This window comes from Pygoscelis adeliae, unplaced genomic scaffold (assembly GCF_000699105.1).
Source record: "Pygoscelis adeliae isolate BGI_AS28 unplaced genomic scaffold, ASM69910v1 Scaffold13, whole genome shotgun sequence".
NCBI classification, from domain to species: Eukaryota; Metazoa; Chordata; class Aves; order Sphenisciformes; family Spheniscidae; genus Pygoscelis; species Pygoscelis adeliae.
In genome coordinates, this window is record NW_008824499.1 from 4,135,274 (window position 1) to 4,159,323 (window position 24,050).

Genomic DNA, 24,050 nt, shown 5'->3' on the forward strand with positions numbered 1-24,050 from the left:
GGGGCCAGGCGGGAAGAACTGTCGGGGAGCCAGCGTGGAGCACACTGTGTGTGAGAACTTACCCTGCCCTAAAGGTGTGCCAAGCTTCAGGGACCAGCAGTGCCAGGCCCATGACAGATACACCAACAAGAAGAAAAGCCTCCTGACAGCGGTCATCGTTGATGGTAATTTTTTTCATCTTACTGTGTAATTCCTTGCTGTTCTTTCACTACAGCTTCTCAACTCATCTTAATTTCATCTGCAAGACTCCCATTTGTTGGTGAGAAGGCTACAGTATGTTCCCCTTAGCTACAGCTGAAAGACTAATTAGAATTAGTTGTTCTTGGTGCTGCCCTGCTGTTCTTTTAGCCTTCTTATCAGAAGATACAGAGCTGTCAGTTCTTTCCTCATCTTTTTGTAATGCTCTGGGAGAGGTGCCTTAACTTGATTCCCAGTCTGAACAGGCAGGTATTTAGGAATGGGAGTTTAAACATTAGAAAGTTCAAATTAATTTGGAACTGAAAAAAAGGATTCCCTGGGACATTTTTGATGTGTGTCAATTCTGGGCATTTCAGCATGATTGCCTATCCTACTTACGTTCCTTTAATGATTCCTTTGCTGGATAGTTCATCTACTATTCAACCAGATGTTGGGGGGATATGAAAAAGGATTGTAATAATGTCCTTTCTGCAGGAACAAACATCTTCCGCTGCACTCTGCTGAAAAACAGACAAGGCTAGTTTCATCTGGTCATCTTAAAGACATGCTTGAACAGAGGAGGGTGGTGTTGGAACTGATACCAGAAGACCAGACATTGGATAAGCCCTTTCCTGTGCTAGCACTGACAAATTAGGTCTGACGCCAGGACAAGCGTACAGACAGCATTTCAGTTCCCACAGCAGACCCTCCAAGAGCACAATTCCTTCAGATGCCCCAGGAGACAGGCTGGTTTTGCTTGTTCCCCTCTGCGCCCCTCCCCAAATAGTTTTGCTGGATGAACGCACAATGCAGAGCTACTTCCCTGACTAATTTCAGTCACAGAAAACTCTCCCAGTTTTTTCCAGGGGTGGGCTGTTTCACTTCTTTCTCCATTTCCAATCAGGAACCAGGGGTTGCTGAGGGTACTGTAAATAGGAGAGGAAAGAAAAAAAAGATGCATGATTCAGTGATCTTCTCTGATCAGTGCTGCCAGAATTAGTAGCATATTGCAGTGGGAACTTCATTCAGCCACAGAAAGGGAATATGTCATTTTTTGGCCACCTGAAGACCGAACAAGCTAGTGCTAAAAGATAATAGCCAATATTGTTCCTGCTACCTAGCAAAGCCTCACTCACCAGAGCCATGTTGCCTCAGTTTCCATGAATGCAAATTAGAAACCTCTCCTGCCCTGTTGCAGATCTCGCAGCCGCAGAAAGGGAGGCTGCCCAGAGGCGGTCAGACTAGCGGTTTCCTGCACAAGCTGCTCTTTCAACACCTTTCCCAGCTCCTCTGTTCACTCTGCAAGTGAAATCAAAGTCCAGCCTCTGTGAATTTGCTTTGCATCAGACACGAGGCAGGGAGTTTGAACATCCACAGGGCATGCCTGTAGTTCCTCTGTCGAGTAAGACAGATGGACAGAGGGCAGCTCAGCTTCACATCTCAGCGTCACTGTTTCTTGGAGCGTGTTAGAGCACCCATGCGATGTTTTCCAGTACCTTTTTTCAGCATATCGAAGCACCACACTCAGAAGCATTTAAGTAGACACAGATCCTAATCAACCTTGAGCTAATCTCCACTTTGCTTGAACTCTACTTACATGTATTAGTGAGGTGGGAGCTGATTGCAGGTTTTTGATTGCATTGGAAACTTAGAAAAGGCCTATGCCACTTAGCTTAATGTATTGGCAAACCTTCTCTCTTATGCCTGATGAGTGGAGGTACTCGACTATGCAGAACAAAACATGTTTCCATTTGAATGTCAATAGGTTCTTCCTTGGATGAAGTCCGTGAGTAGCAGAGTCAGCTCCAAAGGAAAAACATTACATTGCCTAAATATCTGTTACTTAAATATATGGCAAATGCAGTCAGCAAACCCTGACATCTGCTGTGTGCTGCCAGTTAATAATACAAATCTTTGAAAAAGCTTTTTTGCTTGACTCCTTCTCTAGCTAAACACAATAGTAGCTTTTCCAAAGTGAGGTCTAAATATATAACAATTGCCATTAGCATGGATGAAAAATGCAACTTTTCTCTACTGTTGTATTTCAAATTAAGTTGGGGGTTCTCTAGATGTTCTAGCAGCATAGTTTGCTGACAGAAATGTTTGTAGGACCGCAAATATCAGTTTAAGGAAATAGTAGGTAATACGTATACAAGAATGCTTTAAATTTATGTATTCAAGGTTCTTACTGGCAAACTGATGCAAGAAGTCAGTCCATCAAGAGTAGAAATGGACTGGAGAACTTGTTCTTCTTAAATCACTGGCTGTAGCCTGAGTTTGTCTGAGACGCTCACACAGTGACTTGGTCATTCATATCAGGCTGCTGAATGTTCCCTGTAACAAACATCTTCCGTTCACAAACAGATACATAGAAGTGTGCTGACTAAATGGTTTTCTGTGTTTAAAAGACCAGTCTCATCAATGTAACCCTTTGAATATTGATATTTTAAAGTAGGGAAATGACAGGCCTAAATTGAAAGGCTCGTGTTCCTTCAAAGATGAGAATATCAACAGATAGACCTTTCCAAATCCATTCATGTAGAGATTGCATCACCATTGCCTCAAAAGGCAGTTGCTTTTTTATTTCTTTTTCCAGATAAGCCATGTGAGCTCTTCTGCTCTCCATTGGGGAAGGATTCCCCTGTGCTGGTGACAGACAGAGTCCTCGATGGTACTCCATGTGGGCCTTACGAGACCGACCTCTGTGTACATGGCAAGTGCCAGGTGGAGTAACTTTCTCTTGTTTTATTTTTGTTATGTGTAGTCTGGGGCAGCTGTGTGTATCCTAGAAGAACAGGCATCCATGTGGGTGGCTGGGAGGCTGTCTCTGAGGTGAGAGGGCAACCCTGTTTTGTCAGACCCATTGCAAGCACTCCACAGCCCTGTGTCTTGGTCTGAGAACTACGATAAATGCCCGAGGTTTGAGATTATTACTGAACAGCTGGGAATGTTCAATGATCACATTTGCTTGTGTGTAGTCATCAAATGGCTTGGGTGGGAAAGGACTTCTGTGAGCGGAGCAGATGGGAGTGGAAATCTGGCTTGCTTAACTGCTCCATTTTGGCTATTAGAGGAATCACTGAAAAAATACTGATGCTGCAAACTGGATTACAAATTGTCACTAGCCTGTTAGAAGTGTTACATTGCCAGCATCATGATGCTTTTCAGGACTACCTGGTTCCTGCCTAGAAATATTGAGGAAGCTTTTCAATACCAGTTGCTCCTTGGCTCCTGCAGCTGCATGAGCCAGTAGCTTCCCCTGTGTGATTTTTGTTGACTGTATTACTATATAATGCCAAGGTGAGTCAGTAGGGTCCCATCAAAACTGTTTGAAAGGCCTGTTTCCCTTGCAGTAAGAAAAGGTTCCCTTCCTCCCACAAACTAGGTTTTAAAGCTCCATACAATAGAGGATATAGGTTTAAAGGAGCAGATCCTGCAGCCCAGAGCACAGCCCAAGTGAGTTTTCTTTTGCCTCTCATCTGCATTGTCTTGCTTGGGTCACATAAAGAGCAAACCAGAGAGAATGTAGGGTAGGCTTCCTTCTGCTGTACCGCAGTGGGACAATCAATGATGTCCTCTTGGTTGTCCCTGGATGGACTGGCCAAACCCTGAACATGCTTGTTTCCTTCTGTCTCTGGTCAGACAAGTCAAGAATAGAAATGAAGAGGACTCTGTTCAAGAGTCTTTGGATTTGATTCCCTTTTATGGAATCATAGAATAGTTTGGGTTGGAAGGGACCTTTAAAGGTCATCTAGTCCAATAGATTCCCTTTTCCTGGAGTGAAGGTGTGATGGCCTATAACCATTGCAATGATGATTATTTCTCTCTAGCCAAATTACATATGGAACCAAAATTAGGTGTGGGAGCTCTTCGTGGTTTGCTGGGCAGTGAGACAGTTTGTAACACAGCACATTGAATGCTTAGGGAGGCCATCTCTTAGAGCTGGTATTTCAGATTCCTTGAAAATTTAGTTGAGTTGTGTAGACCCATACTAACTGGAGATTTAAAGTTTGGACAAGGGAAGGGAGAGAAGAAAATGTTTATTTAAAGATTATAAATTACAGGAAGTCATTCGGAATGGATGCTCCTAGCAATGTGTTGCAGTTGGATTCAAGTCGTTTGTCACGGACACTATGACAAGGCAGACACTTAGTGGTTTTTCTCTCTCCTAATCACGTAGCATGTGTTCAAAGTTCACTGCACACACATTAGTGATGTGAAAGGCAGTCGAGTTGGCTATTGCAACCTTGCCAGCCCTGGATTCTTCCTGGCAGTTCTTCTTCTAAGTCTATCCTCATCTAGATTTGTATCCTATGCTAGGAGTTCCTCTTTTCCGTATTAACCAGCCGGTTGTATCCACCAGAACAGCTTTCTAGCATCGCCCTTTACTTCCACTAACTTCACTGGAGATATGCTGGTTTGCCCTGGAGGGCACAAGGCACACCAAATTTGGCATTATTTCTGATTTCTGTGAGCAGTGATTAAGAACTACCAATTTTTATTGCTTTGAGCCTTCCAGGCAGGGAGAGAGATGAACACAATATTCACCTGGCTATAAGAGAGGCTTTGGGGGCATAATGCAGCTTTACTAATAGCAATGTGACAAGATAAGTGAAAAATCTTTGTCTGGATTGAATTTTGCACTGCTGCAGGAGACACTTCCCACTGTTTCCTGCCAAATGCTGCTGAAGAGGTGTGTTTAATTCAGTCCTTCTAATTTATTCAGATGAAGAATCTGAACAGCAAGTTGCTGGGGAGCCAGCATGAGTTTGATTCTTTATATGCTCTTTAATACAAAGTGCTTTGCGTAGAGCCAGGTTCATGGTGCATCCCAAGTTACTTAATTTTTCCCTGTTTTCAGCTGTATCTGAAAAAACTAAAAAAGCCATTAATAACCTTTCATAGTAAGGCCAGCTGTGCACCTCCAGCTGTGTGCCATTGACCATTATGGTGGGCTGGCCAGCGTTACTGCTCCAAACATACAGATCAGCCACAAATGGTAAATCAGACATTATGGCAATGTACGTTTTCTTCTTCCAGTGAGGAGCAGTAGCCAGCTCTCTTCCAAATGAAAACCTTTATGAGCACAGAGCTTTGGACTCTAAGTCGGGGGCAACTGCCTTTAACTGTGCAGAGAGGTGATGACAGCTGCAGAACATTCAGTCCATTTGCATCTGGCTGAGAGAAAATGCAAAATGATCAATTCAAGCCGAGCAGATTTGAAAGCCTTGTGAACTCATTTATAATACTCTTCTGCCTTATATGCAGTTTAGTGCTGAGAATTGCCATATGTGACTGTGTACCCCATTTGCCGCAGATACTTGTCTAACTAGCTGCCTATTAAACCAATTTAATCGACATATTTATTTAATTACTCTTCTCCTTATTTCTTTACCCAGTGTAGACAAAGCCTGGCAACAAGCATTGCAGGGGGCCTGGAGAAGAGAATAAGTGCTGAAATCAGAGGGTGGTATTACTGTTATTTATTTTCTTGTGTAATCCTTCTAGTTAAAGGCTCTCAAAGGCAGGAATGACACATTGCCAGTGTAACAGACAAATTAGCAGTAACCATTGCCTGTGAACATCTAGTCCAGGAAATGTAATAGCTCTTTTCCCTTCAGCAGTAGATGCTCCTAAATTAAACTCATGCATCGTTGTTGCATGATGAATCAATGTAGATGAACATGGCAAAGAAAAAAGCTGTTCTTGCAAGGAGACAGGGCTTTTGAGAAGGGAAGTAGGAACAGATTCTTTGAAGCCTCAAAATACCGTAATTGCATTTTGGCACTAAGGGAGGAGAGTTTTCCTTCAATTGTACTTTGTGAACTTATTACAGTTTCATTTTAAAGCCATGAGCTGAGTTCCAATCTAAACAGTGTGCATGAAGGCTTTTGGTTTTATCCTCACTATCCCTGAAGCAAAATCATCATAAGCAGCAGCATCCCTGTATTTATCACTTACACCTGAAGGCAGCTAGAGTGGTTAATACTTTGGTCATGCATAGAAGCACCAGAGAGCAAAGTCAGCCCTAAATTTAGCATAGGGGTTCCTAAGCCATCTAGACTTTTTATAATCTTACTTCTTGTCTTTGAGACAAATCATAAGGTCTTCATTCAGTTTTGTCCTGTCCTTGTTTATTAGAGTTGGTTTTGAGGCTGAACTTTTCCTTCTTGATAATGATAGAAGTTTGCCAGAATGAGGACAAAATAAAAGCTAAGAGCTTCAGGAGTTGGTCTCAAAAATTGAAGGGAGTGTTATAAAGTCATGCCTTTAGAAGAAACATTGTAGAGTAACAACAAATGCACTTATCCTTACCATTTTCTGGGCAAATCGGATGCCTTGTTCAATATGCATATAGGTCTTTGACCTTTTCTTCTTGAAATGCACATAGTCTTCTAGCAAGGAGAATTTCTTTTCTCCTGAGATTTTTCAGAGGCAGAAAATCTGTAGCAGGCTGGAGAACAAGAGCAGTCTGATGCATCTTAGGAGGGTGACTGCTCATCCAGGTTTTGCAGGCTCTCTGTCTTGTCTGCTTCCAGTTTCCTTTCTCTAGCATGGACATTGCAGTCATGGTGAAGATGGGGTAGGGCAGTGCAACCTGCAGCCCGGATTGCTTTTATCTTCTCGTATTTCTCTTCAGGTGGCAAGTGGCTTTCAGAGAGAGGATTGCCTGAGGGTTTTGTTTTCCCTCAAGACTGTTCGGTGTGTGTTTCATGAGTCAACATTCATGGAAGCCGTGCACTTTCTAACCTCTTACAGTTCTTCACTCTGTTTGTGCTGCTGATGTTAATAGAAAACTGCTGGCAGAAGTAGAGCTAAAAAAGGTGTCAGATGTCACACAGCAGTGGTGTGGGGAGAAGACAAGCTGCTCAGCTGACTGTTATGACATGCATGACTTTGTGCTGGCTTTTCTCAAAGGAGGATTAGTCTGAGACTCATGATAGCATGAGAACTTTCCAGTGGAGACTACAGATTGTACGTCAGGATGTAATCTAAGGTCTCTTTGAAAAGAGGGACCTCCTGTATACTGGAACTGGGGTGGAGATCAAGGGCAGTCTTTGCTGTGATTTAGCAATTTAAGAGATGAAGATGTTTTGGCTCTATCTACAGTTTTCTCATGAATGTTTTGTCACGTCACAACTACTTTTAACTTGCTGGTGAATCCACAATACATTCAATGATGACAAGCCACACATTAGGCTGTCGTGGCACAACAAAAATATTATAGAAAGACCTTCTTTCAAAAGCGATTTTCATACAGCATGAAAGGGGAGCACAAATTTGAAAATGGACACATTTTCAAAAATAGTTTTTGCAAATTGGATAGGCAGAGTGTCAGGAGAGGGACACAGGTGGCAGAGGATAAATTGCAGTTGTCTACTGGACCTCTTGCTGGCAAACAGTTTTCTATGTACTCAGTACCCGCTACTTACATTTGACTGATTCATGCAGTTCTGGCTTTGCCTCCTCACTTGAGTATTTTCCATGTATTATTCATATTCCTGCATTACAAACTGTGGTACAAGATGTTCCAGACTGGGTAACTTGTCTCCATACAACAACTTGGCTTAGCACTGTACTTTGATACATTATTTACTGTATGTGCACAAAATCTAGAAGGATTGTTTGAACTACAGAAACCTGTTGTATAATTGCCTTTTTTTCAATTGCTGGGTCTGTAGCCATGTAATCTGAGACTTAAAAAGAGTATTGGGGCTTTTGGTGAGTAAGGCATAGCGACAAAAAACAAGACTTTGTTGGTATCTTACTACTTTTTTAGTGTACTTTACAGTGGGATATGAAAAAAAAATCATGCTGTTTCCCCCTGTTTTTCTTCTATGTTAACCCATGGAGAGCATATAATAGACAATTAATTGTGTTATCTACCTTGGAGGCTTTAGATTTCGCTTGTGGCTTGAGCAGCCAAGAATCGACTGGAAGGGAGGCTACAGATATATCGTATACTGATAAATATAGATTATTTTCAAATCCAGACTGACATGATAGATACATCTTTTAAAGAATAGGCACTTGATATAAAATCCTCCGGTATCTGCAGCCTGTTGGCATTTGTACAAACCAGGGCAGAGGCAGGGTGGAATCAGGTGAGAGGTGTCAATTCAGATGAAGCTGGTTTGGAAGGATCAGAAAGGGGCAGCTACAGAAAGCAACACAAAGAACAGAAGCAAAGGAGTTCCTGGGATGGGAAAAGGCTTTGTATTATTTGCATGTTTGCTCATATAGCCTGCTCTGCTGCCAGAACAAGGGGGTTTTGACACATAACTTTCAAGCTCTATATGAGAAAAAGTGGTTATCAAGAATAATTGTATCTAGCATCCCCATGAACTGCTAAGGGATCTAAACACAAAATCAATGGGCAAGGGTAATTGCGTATCTAATGCAGATAAGATAGTGCTAATTTAAAATAGGCAGTGTATATTTCCTGTCCCAGCAGAACTGCTCTGATTCAGATAAAATCTGAAAGCTCAGGAAATGACAGGAGGATATTTGCTGAACTAGCTTCTACATGGACTCCAATCCATCACACAAAATTTGTTGTGGAAAAGAAAGAGAAGTAACTTACAGATGATCTGCTTGATTAGGGATCTAGGCTCACCCTCCTGTACAAATCCTGACAGACACCCATAATCCTCCACAAGGGCAGTCGTGTTTAAAACAAAGAAATAAGAATTCTCTTACCCTCAGATCTGAATGTCAGTTGCTCACATATGTACATTCCTGTTTCATGTGGTCCATCCCTGGGGGTATCAATGGGCACTGGATATTATGGACAAAAAATTGGCAGTGTAGATGAATCTGTCATAACCAGCATGCTCTGTACATGATTAATTTGTAAAATGGCACATGCTGCATCAATATTTATATTTGATCCATTGAGACAGCTAGTTAGTTCAGCATATGGGAAGCATTACAATTCTGTGAGCCTACAATGTCATTTCTTACACAGGGTGGATGTATATAACAAAAATAATTGTGTTTATGTAGCAAAACATACTCACGCAGGCTGTATCAATTGAGCTCTTGCACAGCCATTGAAAATACAAATAAAAACATCATTAAAAAATATCCAAGCAATACAGAAAATAGTTCACACGGAAGAATCCAAATGATGTGTATTCAGAAGAGAAGAGGAGTTTTCCTATGCTGGAGCCAGCAATGACTGAAGCTGGAAATACCACCCAACAAGCAGTATTTTCACATGTTTAATTATAAAAATGAGAAGAAGGGGGAGAGAGAGAAGGAAGGGTGGACTGAGATATCAGCTCTGAGAGAATGAATTTCAGGCCTTTGGCTCAGCGAACGCGCAGTTACCTGCCAATTTAAAGGTCAATGGAGAGTTCCAAAACATGGTGTCAGAGTAGGAGACTGCCTGGGTTGAAGATCATTAAGAAACCTGTGGATATAGTTGTGACTGTCCATGCTGAGGACTTGAAGCCCCAAAAGACTATCTTTAAGTTTCTTGCCAACACTCCCATGTTTAAATATGGGCAAGGGACTGGCTTTGGTTAAAATCCGCTTCCTCTTTGTCCAGTTGATGCTTTAATAGCAGTACTGCAGCACTGCAGGCTTTCAACAGCTAGTACAGGCAGGAGGTGGAACTCCTGGGTGGTGTCAACAGCAGTCCCTTTGCCAAAGTTATGGACATCACTGTCCAAGTCCATGTTGGTTGGTACAGGGAAGCTCCAAGATTCCAAGATCAGGGCTGACAGTGGCGAATGCTCCCACAGACTACTAAACAGATGGTGGTTACACCAGGCTGGCTTTTTACTTTCTATTGTTCCTTCTGAACACAGACGAGCTCCAAGTGTCCTGCTCACTCCTTAATGGATCATCTTGGTAAGAATACAAAACTGCTTCCCTTCTCACCAGTCCATTCAAGACTGATGGAACTGAAAGTATCCAGCTATCGCTGGATGGACTGGTCCACAGACTCAGTCTGCTCACCTGCAGGCTAACTCTTGGGTCAGAAAACACACAAGATGTTATTTACAAGATCTTTCTTCAGAATGTAAAGCTTCTCTCTTTCTGCTTCTTAATTAAAAAAATCACCTTACCTTGGTTGGTATGCTGGACTGTACAGGAAGCAGCACAAAACAAGTTAGAGATGGTAAAGATCAAATAACTCCCTTGAACTATTTGGGTTTTAAGGAATTGTTTCTGCACTGTGAAAACTTGACTTTTGAGCAGTAAAACTTGGGATTTTCCCTTTGCATACAGTTAATTAAGCCCTCACTTTTTTGAAAGCTTTCTGCAGGTTGAGGACAGCTCTATCTATTCTAACGATTGACAGTATAATACATATAGCATACAGCATGATGTCAGTGAGAAGCTGATGATGTATAGACTTGATAGATCTTTCCCCCGGTCTGGTGGGGCTCAGGCGTAAGCTTCTCGCCCCCAGTGCTGGAATCTTAGGGGCTTTCTCACCTTGGAGAAAGCTGGCCATATCTCTCAATTAACAGTCCAAGGACGGCTGGCAGATACTCTCCTCCCGGGAAGGGTGATGCTCACTGTGTTTTGCTTCCTCGCCCTTCCAGCCCTGTCTCTTCCCCTTTGCGCTTGTTTTAAGAGTGGCAGTATTTTCAATGTGGGGAGTTTTCAAAGGATCTGAGTGACCGAGGTGGTCACTGTAATGTGTTTCTAAATGACTTTGCAGCTTTTGGAGTCCATTGTCAAATCTTAACAAAAGCTGTTTCATTATGTACTGTTATTAAATACACTTTTACTTTGGAAATGATTGGAAGGCTTGGGGAGGGGGATATGGGCTCTAATGTTTATGTAGACAAGAGTAAAGTGCTTCCAAGGTATTTTTTCCCCATAACGTAGCAAGAACACACCAATTTTCATCCTGAAGCCAAGAAAGAAAACTGTTTTATTCTCTTAAAGATTTTCCTTTGTAAGAAGCCATTTCCTGGCCCAAATCTGATGGGGGCTTTAATCCTCAAGCCCTGGATCGAAGGGAAAGTCTGCCCTGTGGATGGGAGGGATGGTGCCATTGAAGGGAAGGCTGCAAGGGCCATTCCCAGTTCCTCCGCTCACAGGGAATTAGGGTGAAGATGGAAGGTAAAAAACAGCAAAGGTTTTGGGAGGTATATTTATGGATTCCGTGGGTGCTCTTTTCATGCCTTCAGAGAGGGTCTCTAAAGTCAAAGTGTGTCAGTAACCTAGTAAATGTGGGAGGAAATGGCTTGTCTTGAACCCCAGTGTCAGAAGAGGGGGGATTTATTCTTTCAGAGGCTTTGCTGGCTTGCACTGGTTTACATTATCTGGGAAACTACAGCGTAAATGCAAAGCATGTGATTGCTAACTCCCCATTCTTTGCCTGCCTCCGTTATAGTCCTACAGACTCCTCATGTAGCACTGGGAATAAGCGTGGTTCAACACTCATTATATTCCCTTTATGCATCTGTGTGCTCACATAGTGCTAATAACAATGCAGTACAATAAAAGATAGCACTAGAGTCTTAAATTAAATGCAGCCTTTCCAGTATCTCAGCAGGGTGGCAGGCAGACATATATTTCCAGCTGCCTTTCAGCAACCCCATTAATAAATCATATTTATTTTCCTGGAAGGAGAACTGCTGGGACATCCTTCTGTTTTGGGGGCAGAATCACATTCAATATCCCAAAATTATTTGTTGGACATGGGTGTGAAGTTTAGACTTGAGAATTACAACTGCCAGAAACTCCATAGTCTTCTTCCTACCTTTCTTTAACTCCCATTTATACAGTTTTTTTCCTGTCGTTCTCGTCCACCAACTTACATGCTGTTCTAGTTAATGAGCAGCATTTCCCTTGTATGTGTTTAGAATGATCATCCTTTCTCAGCATGTGTCTGTCTCTAATGATTTACCCAGACAAACACTGCATCAGAACACATCTGATTGCTGGCAATCTTTAATCCCTGTAATACATCTGGACTTAGGCAGTGGCCAGTGTCTTCTGAAACAAGGGGAACGTTTGAGTTCAGGTCCAAATCACATTGCTTACACACAGACAGTCTCAGATAAACAGCCCAAGTTCTCTTAATATTTCCCTGCTTACCCTATTTTTCAGAATGTTTGTTGTTTTGATTGTTCCCTAAGATATCTCTCCAACTTTCCTCTGGCTTTATTATACGAAGGCAAGGAAGGGAGAGACCCAACAGCCTTATTCAAATAAGTATTATTAGTGACAGTCCTGCTAACTCATTTGCCAAGAAACTGTTTATCTACAGAGAATAAATCCTCAGCTTATTTTTACGAGTAGAATCTCTGCTAATAACTTGCATAATGACAACTTTTATTTCAGTAGAAATTTATGTTTTAAGAGTAATAATTGCTGATTATTTTGAGGGTCTTACATGGACAGAAAACAATTTACGTGGACTAATGACAATAAGACAAACCTCAAGGTCTGCAAATGTGCAATGGTCACCATCATAACCTGTAAATGGTTTGTGAATAAGGAAGATTACCATGACAATCTCTATAGCTACAGGAAAAATACTGTGACTATTCTAGTAATACCTGTCTATGGAAGCAAAGCTGCAGATTTTTGCTGGAAAAAGTTTAGGTAGGTATAGAAAATTATGAAAATACCATTTAAAATTAAGCTTTAGGTGAAATTGTTAGATTATTTTTTTTACAGTTGAGTGACTAAGCTTAATACAGTGCAAGCATATGGAAAATTTCATAATTGTGTAAGTAATCTTATGGTACGGATTGGCCAGATATGAACCTGACCTGCTTCCATTGAAGTACTTTTGCATTGCAGGTATCTTGAGCTATTTGATTAATGAGGGCTTTTTCCAGGTATTGCAAAAGTGTAATCAGAACTGAATGTTACAATCCTTGTTAAGATCTCGATCTGAAGCAGAGCTCGTTCAGTGAACAGCACTGGAACTTGTAACAGCACTCTGAAGTTTTGTGTGTTGAAAGGCTGTGACCAGGATTCTGGTTACTTTGGATAATTTTCATTTAAGGAAGTCACATTTTTCTCTAAACGAAGTATCACAGTAGTGGTCCATTTCTCTGGGATGTCTTTGAGCTCCTCAGGTGGAAATTGCTATACAAACACAGAACGTTTTAATCTGTTGTGTTTGAAGGATGTTGGAGTGGGTTAGTATGAAATCTATGATGATATCTGGAATAACTAGTGTTTGTGAAACTTTCTTCAGTTAAATCTTCTGAATCAAAGTTCATGCTCTTAGTGTTAGAGAAGGGGGTTGCTGAATAACCAACTCAACACCATTCCAAATGAGTGCTCCGCTGATTCACAGTATTCTCTTCCCGTTCAGGTTTTCAGTCAGATGTCTATCTTAGTCTTGACCTCAATGTTTAGAGATACTTTAACCTTGCAAACAAAATAATGGGGACCTCTGGTTGTTGTCATTAGAAAATTGGCTGCGATGGAATCATTGGCTCAGCTGCCAAAGAGGATCGCTGTGGAATCTGCAGTGGTGATGGCAAAACCTGTAAAGTGGTGAAAGGCGACTTCAACCACACCAAGGGGATGGGTGAGTAACCCTCAGCAGCATTTTAGTGGAGTGGAGGTTCTCTTAACTGCTTGAGGAGAGTTAAACAGTGGTAGTAATAGCTCTTCTTCTCGGATAGCATTGGACTCATCTGCTCTAGTAAACACATAAGAAACACAAAACAAAACCCAACTCAATTCAAATGTGATATCCTGTCTGCTTCTTATTCAGTTGTCTGCATACCAGCCAATACCTCTGTCTGAAATTCGGAATGAAGTCGTGTTTCTCATTTTGAATGCTACCGGTGCTGTTGATTTTAAATAAGAGACAAAAATCACAGTATCTTTTCCAGTATGAGGGAAGTCTGATTTCAGCACCATCTTTGAGCTCTTTGAGAGCTCAGAATGATGCATGTTGCATGTTGCAGATGATTCATGTTATAATCAGGATATCTCAGCTAAATGAAACAGCACTCCCCTCTGAATATTTTTACTGATTCCCTGCCAGCAATAGTATCCAGTATAGGATACAAGAGCTTCCAGTCAGCCTTAAGACTTTCCCCTGTCTTGTTAAACATTAATGTATATACAGCTTGGTGTTTGAATTAGTCTTTGTTCCAGAGTTTCTGTATTGCGCTTCTGAGAAACCCACTATCACACATCCTAATCAGGCAAAGGGAGGGAAAGCCAGATTCAGGACTTGCAAGCTGCTCCAAGAGGAAGGAATTGTCCAGAAAAAATTATTTCACATTCAGGGAATACAGAATTGCCATTTCTGTGTGGAGAAATACATTCAACACATGCTACTCCAGGACTGAGTTCAGCAAAGCACATAAAGATTCCCTTTAAGCACACACTTCAATTCTGTTTAATTACTAAAGCAGCACCAGTGCTTAACCGCTTCCGTGAATCAAGCTCTCAGCACTGAAGTCTGAGGCTCTGATTTTGTTCATCAACCTCTTCCTCTGCACCTTTCTCCTCCTTATCTGTGGAGCCAGCTGTGATCTGTCACCTCCTCTGAGATGCAGGTAGGATTTCCAACTCCACCACATCTTTCTGGAGCACATTTGTGCTGTTGCATTGCTAGGCCAACCTTTGGCCTAATGTTGAATGATTTCCTGCATTATTGCCTTTGACTCTTTTGTCCCAGTTATTTTCCACCTACTTATGTCAAGGCATTTGCATTTGATGCAAATGGTGGGAAAAGTTTCTCATTTCCGTTGGAAAAAAACTATTCTCCATTTCTGTAGTGGATTTTGTAGCTGTTCATGAACTTCTTAATTGCTCCTGAAGAGTAACTATCTTTTATCTTTTCCAATGAGACTACGAAACATCTTGTGCGGATAAGTAAGAAATTTCTGGGTCGCTGCCAGGAGGTTGCACCCGTTTCCAACTAGACACACTGCTTGAAGGTGGTAACTTTACAAGGCTGTACGAACAGAACAGTTTCAGCCTTAACTGGTTGCCTGGCTGCCAGGACACTACGGGAGGCTTTCACCCCCAGCACCCTGTAACCTAATAAGAAGAGATGGCTGACTGAATCGTGGTCAGTGTTCAAGCATTTATTGATCCTTATTCTTTGCTGATCATCTCAGAAGCGCAAACCTGTCAAAATGTTGCTTTGTCAATGCAATGTTTCCACCGTTATCCATCTCACATAATCTATAATTGTTTTTACAATTATAATCTCATAAACATTTATTAGATGTTTTGATTTACTAATTTTAAAGGGAATTAAATTTTGTGTGGGAATCGTTTTAAAAAGTGACGTCCGTGATATGCCAAACAAAATAATCTTTGCTTTTTATTTTTTTAAATTATGCTCTTCTAATGAGCATCCTAGCCTACTAAAATTGAAAGAATATTTACAGTCTTTTAATTGTTCACTGTTCATGTTTTCCTGCTTTTGGATTTCTTTTATGTTGGACACTGAAAACAGACTTGTTGGTTTCACTTGTGATTCCCAGGCCCAATTCTGCAAACATTTTATGCATTGTGGGTTACTCCCATCAATTTCTATTCATATACTGCTGTTTCTCAGAATCAGGTCCTCAGGTTAACTTACTGAATCTCATGCAGCAGGCAAAGCTCCAGGGTTGGGTCTGAGGTATCACAAGTGAACATGAGGTTACTCAAGAAAGAAATTGGCCTTTTTTCTTTAAACTGACATTTAAGCAAATATGTACAAAAATCTGACAAAGGTTGGGACAAAGAAGAATACACAATATGACTGCAGTAACAGATTCAGGGTTTGGATATGTAAATGATAGCACACACCAGTGGCAAATCCCTACAAACTTGCTGCGATCCAAGTCAAGGCCAACACACTGAGTCAAGTATGCTGATTTATTATTTCAGAAGAGAATAGACTTCAAATATCAAGACATTGATTGTTTTGGAGTGGTATCTGTTTTGGGAATTGCAGCTGCAACCTTTGGGCCAGATCCTCAGCTGCTCTGCACGTGGGAGTCCATTGACTGCGAGATTGGTCCCTATATGTCCTGTGATTGCAAATTATGTTGTCAAGCCCTATTAACTGAACTAAACCCATGCCAACTCCTTTCTGTTTCTTAGTAACCAATAGTCATTGTAAGAAGGTTTCGACATGTGTGATGGCAAAGGCAAAGGCTATTCCCAAGTGTTTCTCGTGTAAGATACTTGAATGCTGTTTGCAGTGTCAGTGGGTGTTGGTGACATCCTTTGGTGTTGGTTCTTTGTCTTCTTTTGGTTGGATTAGATGGGGAGATTGGTATCAAAAGCCATGGATAAACTTCAAGTCCTTTTACTATTTAGCTTGGTTTGTCAAAGGTATCAAGTACAGATCCTTTCCTTTTAGAAAACCTATCTGCATGAGAGCAAGCCAAATTTTCACTAACTAAGTAAAAAGAACCAGGCCTATTTCTTTTTTTTTCAGCCTTAGTGTCACAGATGAGGTTCTGCCACCCTGGTGGGGCATGGTGGGGGAACATTCAAAGTGCCTTATAGGAAGTCCAGCAGTTCAGATCTTGCCACCTATGATCCAGGCTGATCCAGCTATAAATGGATTCCATTTCTCTTTTGGGCAGGAGGTCAAAAGCCTTTATTTGTGATGCTAAACTTCACATACACTTGTGTGCAGCTGGCTACCTTCAGTAGGCCAACTGAATGCACTGTTTAGACTGAGGTTTACTTCTGACTGGCAGCATGCCCTGTACCTATTTCTACAAAATAATTTTTCAGAAACAAACACAGACTTGTTCTGAAGTCCATCTCTGTCTCCCTGCCACTGTACAGGGGGCCTAGAAATAAAGGACAGTTCTTTGGCTCGTATCTGTTGGGTAGCTGATTTATCACTGACAACTTCTGTCCAGACTCCAAGGCTGTGCCTGTAACGCTCAGAGACCTGTATTGAGAGTGAGACCTGCATCTGTCTCTCTGGAATTTTCTCAGCCATATCAAGATTTTCATTGCTGCCCTTTGCTTGTGATTCAAAAGAAGGACCACAGATATTTGGATTTTTTTAATGGCAGAACATAATAAGGTGAGATATGCCAGTTGTTTTAACTATCATTTTGGGAAATGAAGAGTGTTTCTTTGCTAGCAATTTTTAAGATGGTGAAAAAGCAGGCTTTTTATTGTGTATGATGTTACTTGTCCAGCACATATTTAAAAGAAAGAAAGGATATTTGAACAGCGGTGCTGTAGTGCTGGCTAGGAGCATCTTTAGCCAACACAAGAAACTTTTTTTGACAATAGGGTGTACATCTAAATGATGAAAAAATAGAGCCATAGGGCTGACTGTGGGATGTCTTATAAGGGTTTAAGCAGAACATGCAAGTTAGAAATCCTGGCAACCAACTTCACAGCAATAGTAGGAGGCTTTGAAATCTATCCATGGCTCCCCAGTGAAATGATTTTCTTCCGATGAGCTATCCCATGGCTGGAAGGGGACAGGTGCCGATGGAGGAATTACTCTCAAGATAATAGCAAGTGAGAATCATCACAACTCTTCAGAAAATGGACATGCAGTTACCACTGGGCATATTTCCACTCCACTGCAACAACTAGCACTCAGCAAAAGTTGCAAGGTGGGAAGGGTCATAGAAACTGAGATGCCCAGCTGGTACTTATCCCTAAAATATTAAGGAAGCTGTGCTGGCCATGACCAGCAGGTGGGCAAGGCAGTCTGATTTCCTTGGCTTCTACCTTGAGATCTTTGTTCAAAGCACTTTTGGGAAGTTTGATAATGGGATGAGCACTGTTGACTTTCTCACACCTAATTTTCATGTGTGCACAGGGATAAGACATGAAGGTACAGTGCCCAGAGACCAGTACTTTCAGCCATGGGATAATTATTCCTTTACCTCGGAGTCCGTCTTTCATTGCAATGTGAACCAGGAGAACAGTTTTGCAGTAGATCAGTGACATTCTGAAGTTCACACTAAACTTTCTGTTCTTTCTGGCAATAATAACAATGGCTAACAATAGATTTTCCTGTGTGAGCTGCTTTCCTCTTGCAAATCTCTCCAGCATTTAAATGAAGATACAGTAGCCACTGTTCACGTATTAATCTCCTTGATGACAAAGCCACCTCTTTGTTCTGGTGTCTCTCCTAATACGAGTTACACCATATAATTTGTATCTAGGATTTGCTTCAATCACAGTCTTACATTCCTGAGACACTGATGTAATGCAAATTATCCAGAAAGATTGGTGCATGCCAAAGTAACTGTTCCCAAGGTGGAGTATACTACATACAGCACTATAAATTATCAAATAATGAAGTTCTCCTGTTGTACTTTCAAAGCTTCATCTTAACAGGCTGATTTATGGGTGAAATTACTAGAAATACTGCCTGATAGTTGCCAAATCTCATCAGTCTTTAACCAGTTCCTCATTTAAAGCAGAACTTTAAGCCCAACCTTGCAAATCCCTGCATTGCAGACAATTATCCTAAGACCTAACAGATCTTTGAGAGTCCTTGACTCAGGGCCAACTCTGAGACTTTTTTTGGTCTTACTAGCTGACACTTGATAATCTTTCTGGCAATCTGCAGTTACAGTTTGCTTAATAAAATGTGCCTGGAAAACAATGGAGGTGTTTTCTGGTGCAGTTATCTCAAAGATCAGGAATATTCTGTGACCAGAAGCCTCATATTAGCTCTAAGGACCAGACTGGAGTGGTGGTAGCGATCTGAGTTTGTACCTGTGGCAAATTTGCATGGATGTTATATAGTCTGTTTGCAATAGGATTTGACCACTAACTCACACAATATTGCTGGAAATCATGAATGAGAGTGTCAAGACACTCCTGGTGGGACATGCCCAAGAATTCTGCTTCATCTCTGAAAGGACAGGTCAGATCCATACAACTGCAAAGTGGCTCGCAGTTCACTAACAGAAGAGTGAAGGTCAGCAGTCAGGTTTGTGCCACATGATCTCAGTGAGTTAGCACGGTATGTTTCTTCTTATTCAGGAGCTGTGAATACAACCCCCCAAAGCCATCAATCAGGATTAGAAATTACATGAGGAGAAAAATCTGGTATAAGACCAAACTAAACAGTCTCCAGAACTAATACGCTATTAATAGCTTACGCTCCACTATTTACCATTGTAAAAAGTGACATAAAAGTCAACTTTTCCACGTGGTGTTTCTCTCATGGCACAGTGATGAAATGAGAGCACATTTATGGCACTAGCTGAACCTCAAGCATGGCTCCACAGCTCGCTCACCTCTAGAGCAGTGTGACACACTCCTGGCTGCTGCTAGGTCAGGGGACAGATCCGAAGTTCACTGAAGTTAGTGACTGGCTTTCCACTAAATTCAGTGTAACTTTGTATCCAACGCCTGCATGATTTAGCTCTGGGCATTTGTATCCAGCATGTGATTTTAAAAAATAAATAAGTAAATAGTCCCCCAGTAGGTACGTTAAATTACCTGAAACTTGGGCATGTTCCAAACTGGCTTCCTAACAGGGGTATTCAGGTGTGTCATAGGGTCTATTTCCCCATGACGGACTGTCATTAATCACACCTTTGCTGTGTGCTTATGTCTGGTGGTAATTGTCAGTTGGGTCTATATGCAGATGCATGGGGTGCAGTGAGGATGTTTGATTTCTGAAACACTCTGTTTTGACTGTAATTGGGTATCTCAGCTGATGAAAAACCAACTCCTGGCGATGTCTAGAACAAAATCCAACATCTGTTTGCTTTGATTTCATAACAGATTTCACTATTGCCTTAAAAAAAAAGACCCTGGAAGTAATGATTTTTCCCAGTGAAACCCACTCTGTAACAGCGATGGGAGAGCGACTGCTCTGGCTTCTGTACGCAGACATGGTTTGCAGCTCTGCTCTCCCTCTTTCTGTTTTTCCTGCAAGGGATGACTGACTGTTTCTGAGATATCCTGAGTAAGGAGAAACAAGTGCAAAAAGAACTGAGCTGAAGGGTCAAAGGGAAAGTGTCATTCAGATACAATGATCAGGGAGAGAGGGAGTGTGTCTAGCCCCGACCAGCTATCCACCCAATGCACCTCATGAAACCCAAGAGCTCAAGCCGTATTCATAGCACAACAAAGGGGCTGGGCACTCTGCTGATTCAGACAGGTGGAAATGAATCCGCAGGCTGAGACCCAAAATCCCCATCTGTCTCACTCCATGTCTTAATGGTAACAGAATCACTTAGTCCTGAGATGCATGAGGCTGTCAGCATCCTCCTTTGAGGGCCCTCGTATCAATGTAGCAGAAGCACGGCCATTCAGCTGCACTTACCCCTAAAATAGCTCCCCAAACATTGCTGAATGCTAGAGGAGTCACTGTTCCTTATGCCAGCACTTCTCCAACCCATTGCTCTAGACTGCCCTTGATTTCCATAAAGGCAGGGCTGATACAGAACAGTTTCACACAGCCCTTTAAAGCAAAAAAAGGGATGAGGGAACATACAGGATAAGCTACTTAACATCTAAAAGAAAGGGGAGAGCAGTAACCCAAAAGAGGTGCCAAGTTATACACTGCAAAGTAAACTGGGTGGCCAATTAGAAGGAATCAAGTCACCATTGTGATGAGATTAGTGTCATTTACCGGGGCCTGATTCAGAGTCCAGTGAGGCCAGTGGAAAAACTCTGCCTGGCTCCCAGACCTTTGAAATGGGCCCTAATGTTCCTCAGCTTTATAGTTTAAAGGCACCACTTCCACCCCATGGAACAAGTCCATAACTCCACATGGCTCTGTGGTGGGGGAAAATAGGCTACATTTCCTTGTAGCTCCTAATTACTACTGTTATTCTGTTAGTCAAAAGTGGTATAATTGTATTGTATTGCTGGCTGTTGAAGAAAGCATGAAAAGGCCAAGAGAGTTTCAGAAAGATGAAAACCAAGAGAATTCTATAAAAATATGATGGGGTGCTGTAAAAACTTCCCTACCGTGTCAGACGCTCAGATGGTCTAATTTGGCATGTGCATCTGCTGGCAGCGTTTAGAGGTCACTGATGGTCAGTCCTTGAGAAACTTTCAGCTCTATTGTTGCATTAAATCTGAGCTGTGGAATTCTGTTTAGCAGCCCAATGCAAGGAGACCGTTACCATTATATCCTCCAGAATTTCTGTATAAAGCTGAAGTGTAAGTGAAAACAAATTTTTTTCCCCCAGTTGTAAAAAAACATCATCAAAATGTTTTGTGGAAGTGAGTCCTTTCTGATACTGATCACAGCCTCGAGCAGGGTTTTTTTCAGAGGGGAAAGCAGCAGCATCTGTTGGAAACTTCATTTCAAATCACAGGTATCTGTACTGTGATGTTCAGTGTTGCTCCTGACAGGACACTTTGCATCAGCTCAGGAACAGTCCTCATCCGTGTCAGTACCATGGGAGAGCCAGGGTGATTCGAAGAGAGCAAATCTAATTAGGCCCAAGCACAAGCCTTAAGTCGCAATTAAGCAGCATACGTGCATTTCTCTCCCTCTTCTCAGGCTGAAATATTAGTCATAACCATGCATGTCACAGCAGTGAAACTTGGCTGCCAACACAGGGATCTCACTTGAAGTGTTTCCCACCCATTCCCCAACCTGGGCAGGAGTTGATTTTTTCATGGTGAGATACTGAATGATTGATGCCTCTGGCTGGCTGTGGCATGCTCTCATCCATCTGCTCTTTTGTTGCCATAGGTTACATCGAAGCAGCTGTGATCCCTGCAGGTGCCCGGCGGATCAGAGTGGTTGAGGACAAACCTGCTCACAGTTTTCTGGGTAAAAAGGCAAAAGAAAAAAATGTTTTGATTCAAAACTCAGCTCTGTTTTCTGTTAAAATGACCCTTCTCTAAATGACCTGTAAGATGACAGGTTTGTTGTTGCCAAGAGGTGGCTGTTGATTTCATTCTTGCTGCAATCTCTCTCTGCTTTCGTGGCTTGGTTTCATGATGTTTGCTTGATGTGATAGTATGTGACACTTACAGGCCCTGTGCAACCTGAAAGGACCAGAGAATACTTTTATATAGACAGAAGAGTTCCCAAACAGAACTTGGCACTGGGTTGAACATAGCTGCCAGGAGCAGACACCACTTTGGGAGGGAGTGGGAAAGAGAACAGTGCCTTTAGAGAAAGGAATGGCAGAGATACAGATAGGAAGGCGTCCAGCTCAGACTGGAGCAGAGGCAGGGCAGGGCAGCTGATATCCCTCAATAACCTGACCATGAGGTTGCCTGCACCATTTCCCGTAGCAGCAGGTTTTCACTTGATGTTGTGTCCAAGACCTGATCCTGCACTCTTAGGTGGGCTAGCTGCAGCCTCTAGTCCACTTGCCTCTATTTTCTCAGGCCAAACAATTTGTTTAATCCTCTCTCGTTTCTACTTCTGCATTCCTTTTGAGGGGAACAGGCTTCCTCTTCTCTTTTCCCTGTTGGAAACAAAGTTTTAGACGTGGGTGGTGGGTCAGATTTGTATGTGAGGTTGTTGTAGGGCAGAGTCTGTCAACGAATTTGTTGTCCAGTTACTAATCGCTTAGATTGAAGATTGGAAGGGTATTTGTAAAATGTGACCAGTCAGCTACAATATACGTCTGTCAGCCTGGTCTTCTGCCTCTTCTCTCCAATGTTAGGTGTGTCATTGCTGTGCAATAGATGCTTTATCTCCCATCTACTTCTAGGGAGACCAAGTCATAGAAATGCTAATGCCCCATTGCCCTGAATTCACACAGGAAGCCTGTGGCAGAGCAGGGAGTTGAAGGAAAATTGGCCAAGGCCCAAAAGAACACCCAGCACATTGAAACATCCTTTGCACGCTCAGAGCTGCATGGCCACACATAAATGGGGGAATTCTTCTGTCTCTCTTAAGTTCTTTATGCTATGTGGGAAAACAAAAGGATAGGAGAAAATCCCAAACGTCCTTCTTTCTTCTTGCAGCTTATAGGTCCCTGCACTGTCAAATCTAAGCTCTTCTTGCTGTTGATGAGCTCATTAACACGATTCTTGTCCTTTCACAACACAAACAGTGTTTCAGCCCTTCCACATGCTGATATTCTCATTGCAGTGGTTGGAACAGATGCATGTTCCAGCTGTCCCTTAGCCTGGGAGATATTAGGTACTGTTTTCACTTGTGCATGTTCTGATTGTCTCAAAGTGAGCTTCTCAGAGCGGAGACACTGCAAGGATAGAAAAGCGCTCTGAAAGATGGAATTGCTTCCAGAGATCTATCAAGCCTGTGGTAGGAACTCTGAGATGATTATGAAGCTTGTTGCTCTCTGTTTTGCAGAAGGGGAAACTGAGGTGTTGCAGCTTGCTCATGGCTATGCAGGGAGTCAGTAGCAAAGCTCAGACTAGGACCCTTTGTTTCTGATTTCCATGTCTTTTGCTTATAACCCTCCACCTCCACAGCCAAAAAGAGACATTAATATCCAGTACTGGGTTATAGGATGCCGCTGAAAACATTTACATAGTGATTGTGTCTTAGGATTTCTGGTCTAGTGCCATTGGTTTTCTGTCTTGAAATGCTGCCAAAGTTGGCAATATCACTGGGAAAGATGCTTTTGTTCTCTGTCTTTCATTCCAGATTCAGGGGAAAAAAAGAGGGCAAATCATGTCATTCAGCTGCCCTTAGGTCAAAAGCATTGGCATTTGTGCCACTTCTTGGTAGGAAGCACATATCACTACTGCTAGTATTTCCACTAATACTGCGGACAGCTTGCTAGGAGAGGATTACGCCTACACGTAAGATGTTTGACATAGCAAAGCACTGGTGGAACAATGAGAGCCAGTGTTTCCTTGGGTTTTGCAAATACTCTGCCTTCTGGAAGCCAGCCTTTTTGTTTGTCTTGGTGGGATTTGCACAGGGTATTTGTCCGGGGCTTGGGCTTTGGCAGATAGCTGCAGCACGGAGAGTCTTATGTGGAGCTAGCGACTGCCCTTCATTGTGACCACATAACCTTGACTAAAGC

At 42.1% G+C, this 24,050-nt stretch overlaps 1 protein-coding gene across 1 annotated transcript in view; it reads left to right on the top strand.

The window, feature by feature from the left end:
- Positions 1 to 24,050, top strand: part of ADAMTS17 (ADAM metallopeptidase with thrombospondin type 1 motif, 17) — a 182,839-nt gene that overhangs the window by 108,386 nt on the left and 50,403 nt on the right. Inside the window, exons 11-15 of the mRNA XM_009321473.1 lie at positions 1 to 164; positions 2,774 to 2,901; positions 13,576 to 13,696; positions 16,228 to 16,302; positions 21,788 to 21,868. The exon at positions 1 to 164 is cut by the window's left edge and continues 3 nt beyond it. Coding sequence (XP_009319748.1) covers positions 1 to 164; positions 2,774 to 2,901; positions 13,576 to 13,696; positions 16,228 to 16,302; positions 21,788 to 21,868 — 569 coding nt within the window. The remainder of the gene's footprint in view (positions 165 to 2,773; positions 2,902 to 13,575; positions 13,697 to 16,227; positions 16,303 to 21,787; positions 21,869 to 24,050) is intronic.